The 16164-nt window shown below is 38.9% G+C and overlaps 1 protein-coding gene across 2 annotated transcripts; it reads left to right on the forward strand.

Moving 5' to 3' along the window:
* The first annotated feature begins 1946 nt into the window (after nucleotides 1–1946).
* Nucleotides 1947–12715, forward strand: LOC149044824 (uncharacterized). Of its 2 annotated transcripts, XM_089207172.1 has the most exons (8): nucleotides 1947–2207; nucleotides 6209–6475; nucleotides 6927–7418; nucleotides 7598–7756; nucleotides 8430–8921; nucleotides 9129–9287; nucleotides 9606–9764; nucleotides 9861–12715. In XM_089207172.1, exons 1-8 carry the CDS (start codon nucleotides 2075–2077, stop codon nucleotides 10526–10528), a joined length of 2529 nt encoding a protein of 842 aa, XP_089063298.1. In that variant the 5' UTR covers nucleotides 1947–2074; the 3' UTR covers nucleotides 10529–12715. The 2 variants fall into 2 exon arrangements, with proteins under 2 accessions (XP_089063298.1, XP_089063297.1); XM_089207171.1 differs by lacking the exon at nucleotides 9129–9287 and having other exon boundaries at nucleotides 1978–2207; nucleotides 9861–10673.
* Nucleotides 12716–16164: the final 3449 nt, after the last annotated feature.

Raw genomic sequence — 16164 nt, forward strand, 5'->3', positions numbered from 1 at the left:
AATCTGTTTGCGTAACATAAGTAAACTCTCTAGAATGGCGCTACTCAAAAGCAAAAACAAAAAAGCTTTATTCTTTGTTAGAGAATTCGTATACTGACCGGCTAAAAGAGTTTACGTTGATACCAGGAATGTGCGGTAAATGTTGATAAAACATCATTTTCTCCCGACATTCTCCATTTAGGAGCTACAGCCATTAGAGCCCGCAATGTTTACCTGTGCGTGACGAGCTACGAGAAGAGCGATGTTTACCGAAAGTAGCGTATCTGTCTTCACTGTTAGCGATACAGAAAGTCTATACAGTTCTCACCAACAATCTGTGGCAAACTTGTTAACCTCAGTCCTCAACAAGGATTTTGAAACTATAACTTTATATTCGTCAAAGCGATTGTACGCCAACGCTCGAAACGTCAGCCTTTAAAGTCTTTACGGTGGCAAATTTACGTTTTCAACTTAGTTGTTAACACTAAATTACCTGTTATTCTGGCGATGACGAGGACTGGTCACGCGTTACCTTATGAAACTCGCCCCTTTGTAATTGGCTGACGAGCGCTTAAGCTTAGGCTTAGGCGCGAAACTCAGAGTAACAGAGAATCGATGCGTCCTCTTTGATTCTTTCACTTATATATACTCAGCTCTGCTACCACAGTATTGAGCACTTTATGCCAAGGTAGACTCTACCCCCACATTTATATATACATATATATATATATATATATATATATATATGTGATAGAATAGGATCTTTATCATTATTCTTTATACTTTATCTATCCATTAGAATATTTTGATTTCACAAAATTTGATTAGAATTCACATATAGTAGATCTATATACATCATTTTATAACTTTTAAAGCATTTTAAATTTATTTTTTATTATGTTATTATTATAATTATTATTATTATTATTATTATTATTATTTATGAGACTACTTACTTGCTAATACTGCATGTACGAAGGTAACGAATGGCCGGAATATCCTGTTTTTGGACCCTCTGATCCTTCTCCCAAAGCTTTTACGGATCCGCAGAAGACTGGGAGCAAAACCAGTGAGAGTACTCCAACTTGTCAACATCTAAATCGGTCGCAAACTAGACGAATTATATACCAAAATAAAGCGAATTTCTTGCTCCGTTCGCATGTGGCAGTATAATTGAGATTTGAACATACGCGAAAGAACTAGGACCCATTCTTACGCGCTAACCGTGATACGACACTTTGAACGCCTTCGAAAATTGCGTTATCGTAATTTTAAAAAATGAATTTTGACCCATTAAATCCTAAAGCTTAGGTGCTTCAAAATAACTTCTAAAGTAGCTTTAATATATTTTTTAAAACTTTGTTGGTAAAATTAATCAATATCAAAACTTCTCTTAGTAATCGAGCCAAAGGTTCCAAATTTTGTGTGTTCTTGCGTCAAACAGTGGCGGAGATGTGGTCGCCGAGACTTAATACGGGCTTTTGTTAACGGTGAGTTTAACATGTTTTCTTTAATATCGTCACAGCCTCAAGATTTTCCCGAAACCTTGCACACAAGAAGAGGGATTTAGAGTTTTCGTGACGCGTAAATCGCTGTTTGAAGTGAACAAGACGCGATAATTTTTGTCCAAAATAGTGCGTAAAAGTGGATCAGGAACCCCTCATCCACCCCTCCCCACCTTCTTTCCTAAATACAAAATTAAGAAAAAAAAGAAAAAACTCGTCTGGCATGCTCTATTGTTAGTGGTATGTTTAAGTTCGCGTGCGCTTAATCCTGTAACTCCCAGATCAAATTTGTAATTCTCCTTACAGTCAACTATACAATTCTTGTAATGTTAGTTGAAAGAATTTAGTATTGGATCAACTAATTATCCCCAAATTGATATTTTTCTTTATTCTCATCACTTATCTAGTTGATATTGCATTGATATTGTAAGGAGAAATTCTGTCTTGGTCACTCATGGGAGTTAAAGGGTTCAGATTTGTTTCAGATTTGTTTCAGATTTGTTTCAGATCTGTTTCATTGTTCAAGCCGTTATGAGTCGACCTCATTCCTTTTCAAGGAAAGACCTAAAGGTTATTTCCGGCTAAGTGGTATGCCTAAATATGTGGCATTGTTGTTTTCTAAACTAAAAACCACTGCAAAGATGATGTGTACGGAAGGAACTTTGATGCTGATTTTAAATGTATTCGTCTTTGTCTTTGCTATATTAAGCCAATCGACAGCAGGTAAGAGATACTTTGACTGTTATCCTTTGCACAAATTTTACATGTTGACAAGGCATCCTCTTAATTGCATCAAAAATATGCTAGGAAGGAAGTCAAACTGAAGAATTCAATGTAGTCAACGTTTGGCTTTTGAGTTTTAAGTTCAAGGTCGGGTTTGAATAAAAGCCTTACCTAATTCACAAGTCCTTCTAGAACCCCGTACTTTCAAGAGCGCCTTACTGGGGAAATTTTCCGCTTACATTTTTATTGAAGCACTGATGCATGGCGCCTTTCGTTCCATCATTCGTGCGCCATACAGCCATGAAAAACAGGACGACAAGCCGGTGATGTCTCTAGCCAAATTTTGCGTAAACTCGCTATAACCTATTTTTAAATTGTTAACTTTTCTAGATCTACATTTAGGATTTTGTGTCCCCTAATAAGGGAACACAGTACACTCAGTGAAAGAGAGCTTTGTTTAGTTAGAAGAACAGGTCTGCCATAAAATTTCCTCTTGAAGTGATTGGTTAAGGTCCGACATTGACTTTCAAGTAAGCGGTGCAGTGTCGACTACTCTCTATGAACACATTCCTAAATAAAAAATGAAAAATTAAGACTTGTCTCGCCATGGCATGTTCCAGTATTATTTGTGTGTTTAAGTTCGCTTGAGCTTAAGATTCTTTTGTGCTTCGTGTTCATTGTTTAAGACGTTAGGATTCAACCCCATTCCTTTTTAAGGAAAGACCTAGAGGTCATTTCTGGCTAATTGATGTGCCTCAACTTATGGAATTGTTGTTTACTGAACTAAACACTGCTGCAAAGATGTTTTCGAAAGGAATTTTGATTCTGTTTTTAACTTTATTCTTCTTCGTCTTCTTCGTTATACCAAGTAAATTGACTGCAGGAAAGGAGAGACTTTGGATATCATCCTTTGCACAGAGTCAATTAAGGATCCGCGATCATCCGAGACGGGCGAGACAACGGGGGGTTGTAATGCAAAAGAGTTTCGTTGAAGCTATCCGTGAAGCTGTTTTACGTTTCGAGACCAGCATAGACAACATGACTCCTTAGCATCACAGACATTTTGAGAGACAAATTTACATGTTGAGAGGGCACCCTCTTAACTGCATCAAAAATATGCTAGGAAGGAAGAAAATCTAAAGAATTCAATGTAGTCAGCGTTTGGCTTTTGAGTTTTAAGTTCAAGGCCGGGTTTAAATACAAGCCGGACCTAATTTACAAGTCCTTCTGGAACCCCGTCCTTTCAAGAACGCCTTCCTGGCGAAATTTTCTGCTTTACATTTTTAGGTATCTCAGCGCTGATGGCGCCTTTCGCTCACTCATTCATGCGTCATACAGCTATGGAAAACAGGACAACAAGCCGGTGATGCCTCTTGCCAAATTTTGCGTAAACTCGCTATAATCTATTTTTAAATTGATAGCTTTTCTAGATCTAGTCGAATACTACTCTAGCATTGCCATTTCGATGCGCTCGATTGTAAACAGGGACATAAACTCATCAATTGTCGCCTGATTGTTTTCCAACAGTACCGTCGCCTATTTGGTTAGGGACAAATGTCGCTGTCGCTTTTTGTTAGAATGAAAATGTCGCTGTTGTGCTAAATTTAGCAATAGATTAATTTCTGACGTCTTTAATTGACAAGCCGGTCGCACGACAACGCACGATTGTAAAGGTAACCATGCATTGCATGAAATGAGGAAGTGATGGACGCGATAGAGATCAAAGAAACTAGGTAAAGAAATTTTTCAACTGAAAGGTTTCAAAAGCAAAATTCACTGTATGGAGCATGTATTCATCTGAAAGAGCATTTTCTAAATTCGATTGTTGTTGACCTAATACGGAGACACAGTACACTTTCAAAAATCATTAAAAGAGAGCTTTGTTTGGTTAGAAGGACACGTCTGCAATAAAATTTCTTCTTTGAGCGATTCTTTGAGGTCCACCATTGACTTTCAATTAGGTGATGCTGCAAATTGGCTACCGTAAAGAGATTCAAAGCTGACGTTCATCAGAGCGAGGGGCGAAAGGCTAACGCCCGAAACGTCAGCTTTGAAATTCTCTACGGTGGCCAATTTACATTATCAACTCAGTTAATAAAACCAAAATTTATCTGTAAGTATATTTCATAGAGAACAATAGCCAATTGAGTATCAAAAGTAACCCGGGATCGCTTTGGTTTTACTACACTTTACTCTGTGATTGGTCTAGAAATTAATACTATTATCGACCAAACATTTGTAGCGTAAGTGAGTAAAGTGTGAAATTTCAGTCTCTCATGCCTTTGATTGTTCAACTTCATTCACCTTACGTAACAATACACCACATTTTGTTCAATTTATTTTTACTCCTTAAAATTTGTCGATGGGAATAGCGATATCGTTTTGGTCCTAGCGTGAAGATACGGTTTTTGCAAACTCGGGAAATCTTACATAACATGCTGGGATTCAGTAACGCCGCTTGTCTGAGTTGACGGGTTGGGTAAGCGCTAATTTTAGAGACAAAAGACAAAGCAATGAATATTCTAGAAGTGAAATTCATTAAATGTATGAAAAGCCATGTCGACGGAGCATCTCGAAAATACATATTAATTAACGTCTCTCCTAACAGATTGTACATATCTTTAGCGTTTGGCAATGTCGTTACTTAGTTCATTGTGGCATTTTTAAAATTTCTGCATGCCAAAATGTTTAATCACGAAAAGTGTGCAATGTAGCTGAAAAATATTTTAGTTCTTACTTTAATGAAAGGAATAACAACAATGTACATTAAATTATCATAAAAATTTTCCTTGTTTGTGAGAAGTCCTGTTAAGAGCGATGACGTCATTAGCACCCGGACTATTTCCTCGACTGACAGAAAATATAAATACATATGGGTAGATAAATCCGAAATAATATTGGAAAATTGCTCCTGTGTTGTTTTTGCTACTGAGGCTACTATGCCACAAGGACTTTTTAAATTTTTAGAGTGAAATAAATTATGTCTCCACTGTTGTAGTAATTTTTTTATTACAAGGGGGATGGGGATGGTAAAAGGGGTACGAGGTTGATGTCAAAAACCATGTTACTATGGTTACTTTCATTTTGGTTCACTACACCAAATCCCTGGACGAGAATAGAGCCATCCTACATATTAGGAGGAGCTTTGAAAAAGGAGGAATTTAGAATAGCACAACCAACATCCCACTGAAAAAAATTGAAGAACAAAATGTCTGATCCACCCCACCCCCTTTAGAATGAAAAGCTTAACTCGAATTTTTCCTGATCTAAAGTTTTAGTTTTTGATGTGCTTCAGTAACTATGGGAGCTAAAATGGTTGCTAGTATCTTCATTTAAGAATTTCAGTCCCCTTAAATGACAATCTCTGACACTTACGTTTTGAAACATCCAAAATGTCTGATCTAAGTTGTTTAAAATATCTGTTGGCTGATCTTCCTTCCTCGCCAATTTCTTCTGTCATACTCCGAGATCAAAGCGTTTAGTGCTGACTAAGATTGAGACGCATAATCCATTGGATGTTTTGAGAGAAAAATTACTGAAAATGGCTGCATTGTATGATTCCGAAGCAGCTATTAAGTTTCAACCAGGTGTCTTCCGTTTGCCTGATAGAAAGGACATCTGTATTAGAATGATACATAAACGCAATCATCCGCAAGGATTATCCTATTTGTGTAAAGGAAATTTGGTTGAGTGACTAATGGCAGCATAGAATATAATAGGAACTCCCCGCTACCTTGCTTCCTGAGTATTGCTTCATTTAAGTTTTACCTCAACAAGTTCTTTTTGCGTCGAAATATAAAAAACGAAACCAACTTCGCAGCGCTTTTAAAACAGAAAAAGACGGTTGAAACAAAATTGACCCATCCAGACTTTTTAAAAAATAAAAGAACACAGTCTGTCTGCTAAGGCAAATCGATTACTTTACCTATTGCACTCTTATAAATCTGGAAGCTCGCCTGTTTTAAAGCGGATGAAAAACTTTGTGCCTTTATTTCCGGCAGTCAACTTTTTCCATCTGGGATGTTTTAAAGACTATCCCAGCCGTGCCATACCAGAAATACTTGGCGTCTGGAGGCTTGAAAGCAATGCGACTCAGAGATGCGCGCAGGCCGCAAAGAGGGCTGGGTACTTAGTGTTTGGAGTGCAGGATGGAGGGGAATGCTGGTCAGGACCGCTGGCTCAGGAGACGTACAAAAAGTACGGAGCTTCGACCAGATGTGTGGGCGGAACTGGTTGGGCCTGGGCACAAGACGTGTACAGGATTGTTAGTAAGTGATAGACGTGTCGTCCTGCAGATCCTTCCATTTGCTTGACATCTCTGAAAAAAGGGTTTTTTTTTAACGCTAAAGTTCTCTTCGTACGTAATGCTCTCAATATTTCGCGTGAGATACAAGAATTTTCCATGCAAAGTGAATTACAAATCACCAGAACACAAACATTAATGTTCTCTTCAAAGGCTCACAACGTACTACAGATGCGCGCAAATCGCAAATGATGTGATAATGTTATCACACTCACCTGGTGACAACTGATCCCCTCCCGTTCCCCCTTAACATACCCCAAATATAAAACCCAAAAATACATCCCCACCAGCGATGAATAATTTCTTGTCCCTGAGAACCAAGATAAAAACAAGAAAATATATCTATAAAAGAGTCTTTGTTGTATGTTTTAGTTGGTCATTTTAAACAAATTCTGTGTTTTTTTCTGTGATTTCAGATGCTTCACTGATTGCTAACTACGACGTGAAAAGATGTTACCAGGTGGAAATCACATTTTATTATCAAATCCAAGGAGGTCTTACAAGTAGCACCATAAATAACACCAGAAAGACGTTTTCTGATCTTTTAAGCAGAATGTCCAGCATTCTCTCGTCTCTCCCCGAGTGCAGTAATGTCACAGTCACCAGGAAAGATATAATTAACTCTCCCCCAGGAGTGAGAAGTGTTTTCTTCAGAATACCACTGATATTTACAGCATCTACAAGTGTGCCAGATTATGAAGTTTCCAAGGAGCTTACAGTCTGTATTAGTACTCTATATGCCTACAAACAATTTTTAGACTCAAGTACTCCAAAAATAAAGCAAGGAAATATAAGTTACTCCAACTACAATTTATCCTCAATATCAAACAAGACATCATGTTGTTGTGGGGATATACCGCCGCCTTGCTGTGTTGTGGGATCAATACGGATTAACAGCACCAAATGTGGTAAGTTGCCAACAACCAATAACCAACACAGCGATCAAACATGAGGCATGCGCAAATTAAATAGTTTTGGCCTGCCGTGCGCCGGGTTTCCGCGCAAAATTTTAACGGGAAATGTTAAGACACCACTTCCACTCGAAATTCACGAAAATGAATTGAAACGTATGGATTCCTTTCTGCAGGTTGTTTGCCAGGGTTCCATTTTGTTCCTGGTAATTTATGTGAACGTTGTCCTTCAGACACCTATCAGGACGAACAAGGTCAAAGTTCATGCAAGAAGTGTTCAGGAAGAAAACAAACATTTGGAAAAACAGGAATGACTAGCAATTCCGGCTGCCTAGGTGAGCCTTAAATATCAGGGAACGTGTCAGTGAAATAAGGTTTTAGAAAAAAGAAAGAACGCACTTGAGCTCGGATAAACTTTCCAGTAGCCGTTCCGTTTTCTTCATTTCTCTTGATTAGCATCAATATCGTCTTCATGATGTATTTCTTTTTTATCCGGCATATTTAGTGCTGTTTGTCTACTTAAGTGCCTTGTCACTGAAACTGTTGTGGTAGATGCTGATTTTCCATATTTGCACAATCGGCCTCAAACCAGTTTTCAATTTACTTTCTTAAGACTAAAGCCAAAGTAATCCCAGCAACAAAACAGAACAAAGGTTTACATTATCATTAGCCAATGGGAATTCAAAGTGAAAATAATCAAACTGCTTGAGGGTTCGTCTTGCATCTGTTTGGTTCAGATAGTGTGACTTTCTGAATCAATTACAGAGCAAAGTTAAGTAAAACCAAAGCAATCTTAGATTACTTTCGAAACTCAATTGAAAATTGCTCTATTGACCATGGATCATTAGGAACTGAGTTTTGACGGGCAACGACTGGTCAATATTTATCGTGGGGGTGAGGGGAGGGGGGGGGGGGGTCGGAAGATTTGGTTTTGTCACGATAAAGTTTACTAACCACCCTCCCGCTAGGGACTGGTCCCCTCTCACTGTACTTCGTGTTTCCTTGCAGACCCTCCATTGATTGGTAACTACGACGTCAAACGATGCTATGTACTTGACGTCATATTCAATTACCGAATCCCAGGAGGCCTTACGGTCAACACCACCAGAGATGTCATAGGGGAGTTTCAAAGTCTTTTTCTGGTTGTACACAATCTATTTCTTTCTCTTCAACAATGCAAAGAGGTGATTGTCACAATCGGAAATATAACATCATCTCCGCCAGGAGTTAGTCTTGTTTACTTCCGAGTACCACTTACTTTTACAGCATCAAATAACATAGCTGATGATCAAGTGGCTATAAATGTTACAACCTGTGTAAACGCTGCAAATGTCTCCTTAAAAGCATATATAGACCGAAGTGCTCCAAACGTAACTCAAAACAAAACCACATACCAAATTAACCAACCATCTTCATTGGAGAAGAAGTCATGCTGTGGTGGGGATATACCGCCGCCCTGTTGTGCCGTTGGCTCAATCAAGGTTTCAAATACTAGTTGCGGTAAGGATTTTCATTTCTATTTTGAAAGAAATAAACATTCCACCAATAAAAGGATACACACGGTTTTTGCAGTGGTATTAGTACTAAACGCAAGCGCGGAAAATTCCCAAAAGTGTCCTTGTCCCTAAATCCCTCTCCTTGACACTGGACAGAATCTTGGTTTTTTTTGCCCTCCAACGTTTTAGCCAAATTGTGTCACTTTTTCAGGTTGTTTGCCTGGATTTCACCACGTTACCGGCCGTACGTGTGTTCCTTGTCCTTCTGACACTTATCAGGATGAACAAGGACAAAAGTCTTGTAAGACCTGTCCACCTAATACAGTAACATTTGGTAAGACAAGAATGACAAACAAGGCCAACTGCACAGGTATGGGCAGCAACAAAACTGCACTAAGGCTCGTTTGACTTTACATACACCTTTCCTATCCTATCAAACATTCGAGATTGCTTCGTTTTCTTTTTAGATACAAATGCTCTGCAAATTCACGACCAAGTAGTTTTCCTGCTTGAAAACATCAACTACGAAAAGATAGTCGCGAATGTTACTTTTACTACAGTTCTGACTTCCCTTCCTAACAATGTCCTCGTCCCTTAATCCCTCTCCTTGAAAAATCTTCTGACTCTGGACAGAATCTTTGTGTTTTTTTCCTCAAACGTTTTAGACAAATTGTGTTCACTTTTTCAGGTTGTTTACCTGGATTTCACTTCGTCACCGGCCGTTCGTGTGTCTCTTGTCCTTCTGACACTTATCAGGATGAACATGGACAAAAATATTGTAAGACTTGTCCAGTTAATACAGGAACATTCGGTAAGACAAGAATGACAAACCAAGCCAACTGCACAGGTATGGCAGCAACAAAACTGCGCTAAGGTTCATTCGACTTTTCATACACCTTCCTTTCCTATCAAACATTTGAGACTTGCTTCGTTTTCTTTTTAGATAAAAATCCTCTGCAAGTTAATGACCAAGTAGTTTTCCTGCCTGGAAACATCAACAACGAAACAATAGTCGTGAATGTTACTGTTACTGCAGTTCTGGCTTCCCTTGCTCGACCATTTAAGTTTTACGTAGATAATGTCACACAGCTACGACTACTGTCACGCGAGGTGTCAAGGCGAAAGCGGCGTCGTGTTGAAGTTGATTCTCAGTGTACACACCCTGAGCTCTGTCCTCAAATGTTAGTCGATCTCTGTTTTAAGGCAGGTGCCGTCAAACCAGAAAATTATTTCTGCATTCATCGATTCACTGGACGAATAAGGGTAACGCAAGACTTTGTCTTCAAGCAAGGTGAAGTATTTGATTTACAAATACGCGTGACGGACAGCGACCCAAGGGGAATAACCGTAAACACAGCCAAAGTCAAACTCATTTCTTGTGACCCGTGTGGGAACGTCCAAGCGATTTATGATGAAGCCGTGAAATATTGCATCAAGAATACAGAATCTGTCGATGGAGGAAAGAAGTGCCTAAGTACTCAGTGCACATTGACTGCCCATGATTGGAAAGAGGCACTTAACAATGCTAGTAAAGTACCAGAGAAAGACTGCTCAGCTGATCCCCATAATCTTACGGTGCTCATCCGTGAAAACCCACTTTGTGGTAAGTAGTCACGTGTTGCAGAGTCTACTCTATCTCCTCGTCTTATCACGCAACACGTGCTCTTTCACAGAGAGCGCGTTGCGTGACCAACAAGCAAAGACTTCGAAGGAGACTGGAGTCGACTCCCAAAAACAGTAACTTTGAAGAGTATCGATGGATACAGTTTGTTACTCTCCCCTCCCCCCTTCCCTTTGCCGTCAACACTAAATGTCCGAAAACACTGATGAAAGCGACAGAGTGATGTTTTTCACGTCACCATATTGAGAAGCACTGATCCGTTTTCACTTGTTCACAAAAGAAATAGGGCGTTTTCAAGACTCCACTTTTGAAATCGTCTTCGACAGTGTTCATTTTATTCCCTTTCGTCAGGTGTTTCGGTGTGGACGAAAGAGAATGGGGCTATATTCACCATAAGCCCTAGTCTTACCGCCGTCAGACCAGTTGAGAACTGCTGACCCGTATTGCAGATTGTTAACTCTCCGAGATGTGTTTTTCACCAAAGATGTACATTTCGGATTTAATGCTGCAGTCAGAAATCCTAAATGTGCATTACTTATATCCACAATTCAGAGTTCTGTTAAGAGATCTGATTCTTCTGTTGCAAAATTTACACAAGATAGATTTTCAGATCGGAAATCTAAATTGTTAACTACAAGTACTCACTTTAAATCAACTCAGTCGTTGACTTCTTTAGATGGACTCGAATTCTGCAACATGCTTTGCAATTGTAAATTAAAGTTACTTATTGCTAAAATTTTTGCTGGGCAAACTTTAAATGCTACGTTCTCTCAAATTCCCTTACAGCATCTTTTAATCTTGAAAATATGGTATAGAAAAATTTGAACTATTTCCTTCTCATTTCAGCCGTTTATCAGCTTGTGAACGCAGAAGTGTTTCCAGTTGTTACTTCTCTTAACAGGCTAGCCCTTTACAAGTATAATTTGTGCAGTTCAACATGCGTTGTCGGATGCTGGCCTCCTCTAACTACGGATCTGTTTTGAAAGCAGCTTCAAACTCTTTATAAACAACATTTAGTGCTTTACTCGCCCTTCTAGTCTTTATTCCAATAGGTCTCTGGAGTTGTTGCTGTTGGTAAGTATGTCAACATCGAATATGGCGTACGCATGTGAGTTAGAGATTATCCACCTCTTAGATATTTGAGGCTGCTAAGGGTCGCCGCTTGGGATTTGAAGCAGCGTGCATTTTAGAGATCAGCAGTAAACTCTTTGCAAACAACATTCACTGCTTTACTCACCCTTTTAGTCTTTATCTTAATAGGTCTCCGGAGTTGTTGCTGTTGGTAAGTATGTCAAGATTGAATATGGCGTACACAACTGAGTTAGAGATTACTTTTTTTCTCACATTCCCACATAGCATCTTTTAACCATGGTAGCATGGTGATAATGGCAAATGGCAAAATCTGAGCTATTTTCTGTCTCCTTGCAGCCGTTTATCAGCTTGTGAACGCAGAGGTGTTTCCAGTTGTCATTTCTCTTAACAGGCAAGCCCTTTACAAGTACAATTTGTGCAGTTCATCGTCCGTCGTCGGATGCTGGCTTCCTCTAACTATGGTTCTGTTTTGAAAGCAGCTTCAAACTCTTTACAAACAACATTTAATACTTTACTCACCCTTTTAGTCTTTATCTTAACAGGTTTCCGGATTTGTTACTGTTGGTAAGTATTTCAACATTGGATATGGCGAACGCAAGCGAGTCAGAGATTATCCACTCCTAAGACATTGGAGGCTGCTGGGGTCACCGCTTGGGATTTGAGGCAGCGTGCATTTGAGAGGCGATGGAGACGTCAGTGGCTGATAAAACTCCGTTTTCTTCCCAACAAATAAAATAGGGACCTTTAGCAGTTAGGACGGCAACACCAAAGAGGACATAGATTTAAAAAAATGAATATTTATTTTTAGTTGGAATTTCGCGAATGACTGGATGTGTTTACCATCTCTTACGGCGCACATCTAGCCCCGGATTTTCGAAGCTCGGATAACGCTATTTACTGGATAAATCTCTATCTGGTGGATAACGCTATACGTTTCTCTATCACTTATCCGTTGGAGAGCGATTTATCCATTGCATATCATTATCCGCCCTTTACACAACTGGGCACTGGATTTAAAACATTTGCATCAGTTATAGTTTAGGAATACAATAAACTTGAACCTTCTTGAGTTTGTTTAGAATGCTGACTCACGAGTATCTGTGTCCAAAATGGAGAAACTGAAAAGGAGGTTGCTTCGGATCTCTTCGGAACGCCTTCGAAAATGGAAGCAAGTTTTCGGTATCATATGGTACTATGCAACATATTCTGAAGGTAAAATGTCACGTCCTAGACTTCGCGAAAGTTGACAGGTATATTGTTACAAAGGTGATCGCATGAAAGAAGTTATCGCTTATGAAAGGCCCCTAACATAGTAAAAAAAAATTGCCACCACTGAGAAGTGGTTGCTAGGAAAGGTTCGACTGTGATGCGAAGGTATTTTGTGACAGCGCTACCTCGTGTCACGTCATCTTAACGCCGCTGACCTTCTCTCGACTAAAGCAAACATTCCGTTGAAGATAAGGAAGTCAGTGGAAGTTGGCAGGTTCTCATGAATTGAGTTACGAAAAGGGATTTGTGCAAATAATTGCTGTGATTCGAAGGCCATTGCCCACAATTTACTCTCTTCTAATCATCAGACAAACGAATGAAAGAAAAATCGAAACCTGGGCAAAGCAGTTTACCATCCTTATCTTGAAGGCCTATTTCCTGACTCTTATTTTGTTTGTTTGTTTGTTTTGGTAAGGAACGGCTATACACAGGCTTAAGACTTTCTAAGTTGAATTTTTGAGTTTTAGTAGTTTGTCGGAGGGAATGAGCGAAACGCTCGAAACGTCAGCTTACAAACTCTTTACGGTGGCCAATTTTCATTATCAACTCAGTTGATAAAATAACATTATCTTGTTACACTGCCCCACCGACGCAGCACCAGGGCTTCTTTAGAAACTTATCCCCCTTTGTACACAGGGTAGACTTGTGATAAGGCCAAAATAATAATTTGATACGTGATTTTTAAAGAAAGGCGAGAGTGATTCGTAAATTTATGAGCCGGCGTGAAGCGTGACTTGCCTCCTGAAATATACGTAACCCGTGAATTTTTTCTTTAATGCGATCACAACCTTAAGATTTTCTTAAAACCTTGCACACAAGAAGAGGGATTTGGAGTTGTCGTGATGCGTGAATCGCCGTTTGAAGTGTACGAGACGCGATAGTTTTTTTTCTAAAATAGTGCGTAAAAGTGGATCAGGAACCCCTCTTCCATCTCCCCCTTCCCTGAATAAAAAAATCTAAAAATTAATAAAGAACTTGTCTGGCATGCTCCAGTGTCGGTGGTTTCGTCCTTGCAGCGGCTGCTTATTGCTTTAATCTTTTATTTTGTTTCTTCACTCGGAGAAAAGAGGAATGTGAACAATTTTCTTCGCTCTATCTACTGTAGTGAGCAAAACTACTGATTTCAAATATGACTCCATTGATAGTGTCCAAAAAGGCCCTTTATTAACTCAGGCGAGTATGATTTTAGAAAATTGTCCCTAGTTTAAATTTTGATGTTTTAAAGCTCGAGGATAGAAAACTCTTCATACCGGCGGTTGGCGATAGGAAATCGGAGGGGGGGGAGGGTGGTAATTACCCATCCCCTCCCCTCTATTTCGATTCCAATTCTATATCAAACAAGGCAGCATGGAAAGGAAGGAACAATGATGATAATCAAACGTGACTGCCCGGAGGACCATCCCTTGTAGCGCTAACACGCTCCCTACTATAAGATGTCTGCACTGCAGGCTGATGAATCCCAAGAATAAAAATAAACCCAATCGTGCTAGTTATCTGCATCAATTGTGTAGGATAAAGGAAGCGCGTACGATAGTTTATCAAAAGGCTTCCTCTACAAAGTCGTTATAAACGGAAAACAGCAGACATCTTCGAACTCATGTAGCCTTGTATAGAGCAATTTTTCTATTGAGTATCGAAGTAGTCTGAAATAACATTGTTTTTGCTTTACTTCACACTGTTATTGGTGCAGAAAACTCGCGTTACTTCCACGACCAATCAGATGCAAAAATAAAACAAATCACGACCTGGTCGCCCGCATTTTCCCGCGCTTTAGACAATTTGGTAGTTTTTACTCTGAGTTCTCATTGGCTCTTAAAATATTATCCTTCTTCTGATTGGCTGTTGTAATGACTTCGGTTTTGGTTTCGCGACACTCAATCAAGACGCGCTTTATCACGCTTTAGTTAATTAGTTGTCGTGCTCAACATCACAAATTCACCACTCTTACATCCATCAGGAGAAGTGCGGCTGTCTCCTCTCTCAATAACAACTGCGCTCGTTTGGAGACTTCTTTCGTTTCTTCGTGTTCTTTCATTACCTGAAAACAGTAGAAGAATTTCTGTCAGAATTTAGCCAGGAAGATTACCTTTAATCTGTTTGCGTAATATAAGTAAACTCTTTAGAATGGCGCTACTCAAAAGCAAAAACAAAAAAGCTTTATTCTTTGTTAGAGAATTCGTATGCTGACCGGCTAAAAGAGTTTTACGTTGATATCAGGAATGTGCGGTAAATGTTGATAAAACATCATTTTCTCCCGACATTCTCCATTTTGGAGCTACAGCCATTAGAGCCCGCGATGTTTACCTGTGTGTGACGAGCTACGAGAAGAGCGATGTTTACCGAAAGTAGCGTATCTGGCTTCACTGTTAGCAATACAGAGAGTCTATACAGTTCTCACCAACAATCTGTGGCAAACTTGTTAACCTCAGTCCTCAACAAGGATTTTGAAACTATAACTTTATATTCGTCAAAGCGATTGTGCGCCAACGCTCGAAACGTCAGCCTTTAAAGTCTTTACGGTGGCAAATTTACGTTTTCAACTTAGTTGTTAATACTAAATTACCTGTTATTCTGGCGATGACGAGGACTGGTCACGTGTCACCTTATGAAACTCGCCCCTTTGTAATTGGCTGACGAGCGCTTAGGCTTAGGCTTAGGCGCGAAACTCAGAGTAACAGGGAATCGATGCGTCCTCTTTGATCCTTTCACTTATATATGCTCAGCTCTGCTACCACAGTATTGAGCACTTTTATATATATATACACATATATATATATATATATATATGATAGAATAGGATCTTTATCATTATTCTTTATACTTTATCTATCCATTAGAATATTTTGATTTCACAAAATTTAATTAGAATTCACATATAGTAGATCTATATACATCATTTTATAACTTTTAAAACATTTTAAATTTATTTTTTATAATTATTATTATTATTTTTAGCAATAGATATGGACCTCGAATGAGATTCATGTTTTTAATAGTGCCTAATATGATATTCTTATCTCATGTATTTATATATTTGTTTATCATAAGTAGATAAGATTTACTTTTCTATTTCTTTTTATAGTTGTTATTATTATTATTATTATTATTATTATTGTTATTATTATTATTATTTATGAGACTTCTTACTTGCTAATACTGCATGTAAACGAAGGTAACGAATGGCCGGAATATCCTCTTTTTGGACCCTCTGATCCTTCTCCCAAAGTTTTTACGGATCCGCAGAAGACCGGGAGCAAAACCAGTG

The sequence above is a fragment of the Pocillopora damicornis genome, chromosome 5 (assembly GCF_964200805.1).
Source record: "Pocillopora damicornis chromosome 5, jaPocDami1.2, whole genome shotgun sequence".
NCBI classification, from domain to species: Eukaryota; Metazoa; Cnidaria; class Anthozoa; order Scleractinia; family Pocilloporidae; genus Pocillopora; species Pocillopora damicornis.

Excerpts from the sequence above, each read along its gene's own strand:
- LOC149044824 (XM_089207172.1), top strand. The coding sequence starts at position 2,075 with ATGCCTAAATATGTGGCATTGTTGTTTTCTAAACTAAAAACCACTGCA. Across the intron at positions 9,288-9,605 it reads AAACAAGGCCAACTGCACAG|GTTGTTTACCTGGATTTCAC; the intron begins GTATGGGCAGCA and ends TCACTTTTTCAG. Across the intron at positions 9,765-9,860 it reads AAACCAAGCCAACTGCACAG|ATAAAAATCCTCTGCAAGTT; the intron begins GTATGGCAGCAA and ends TTTTCTTTTTAG.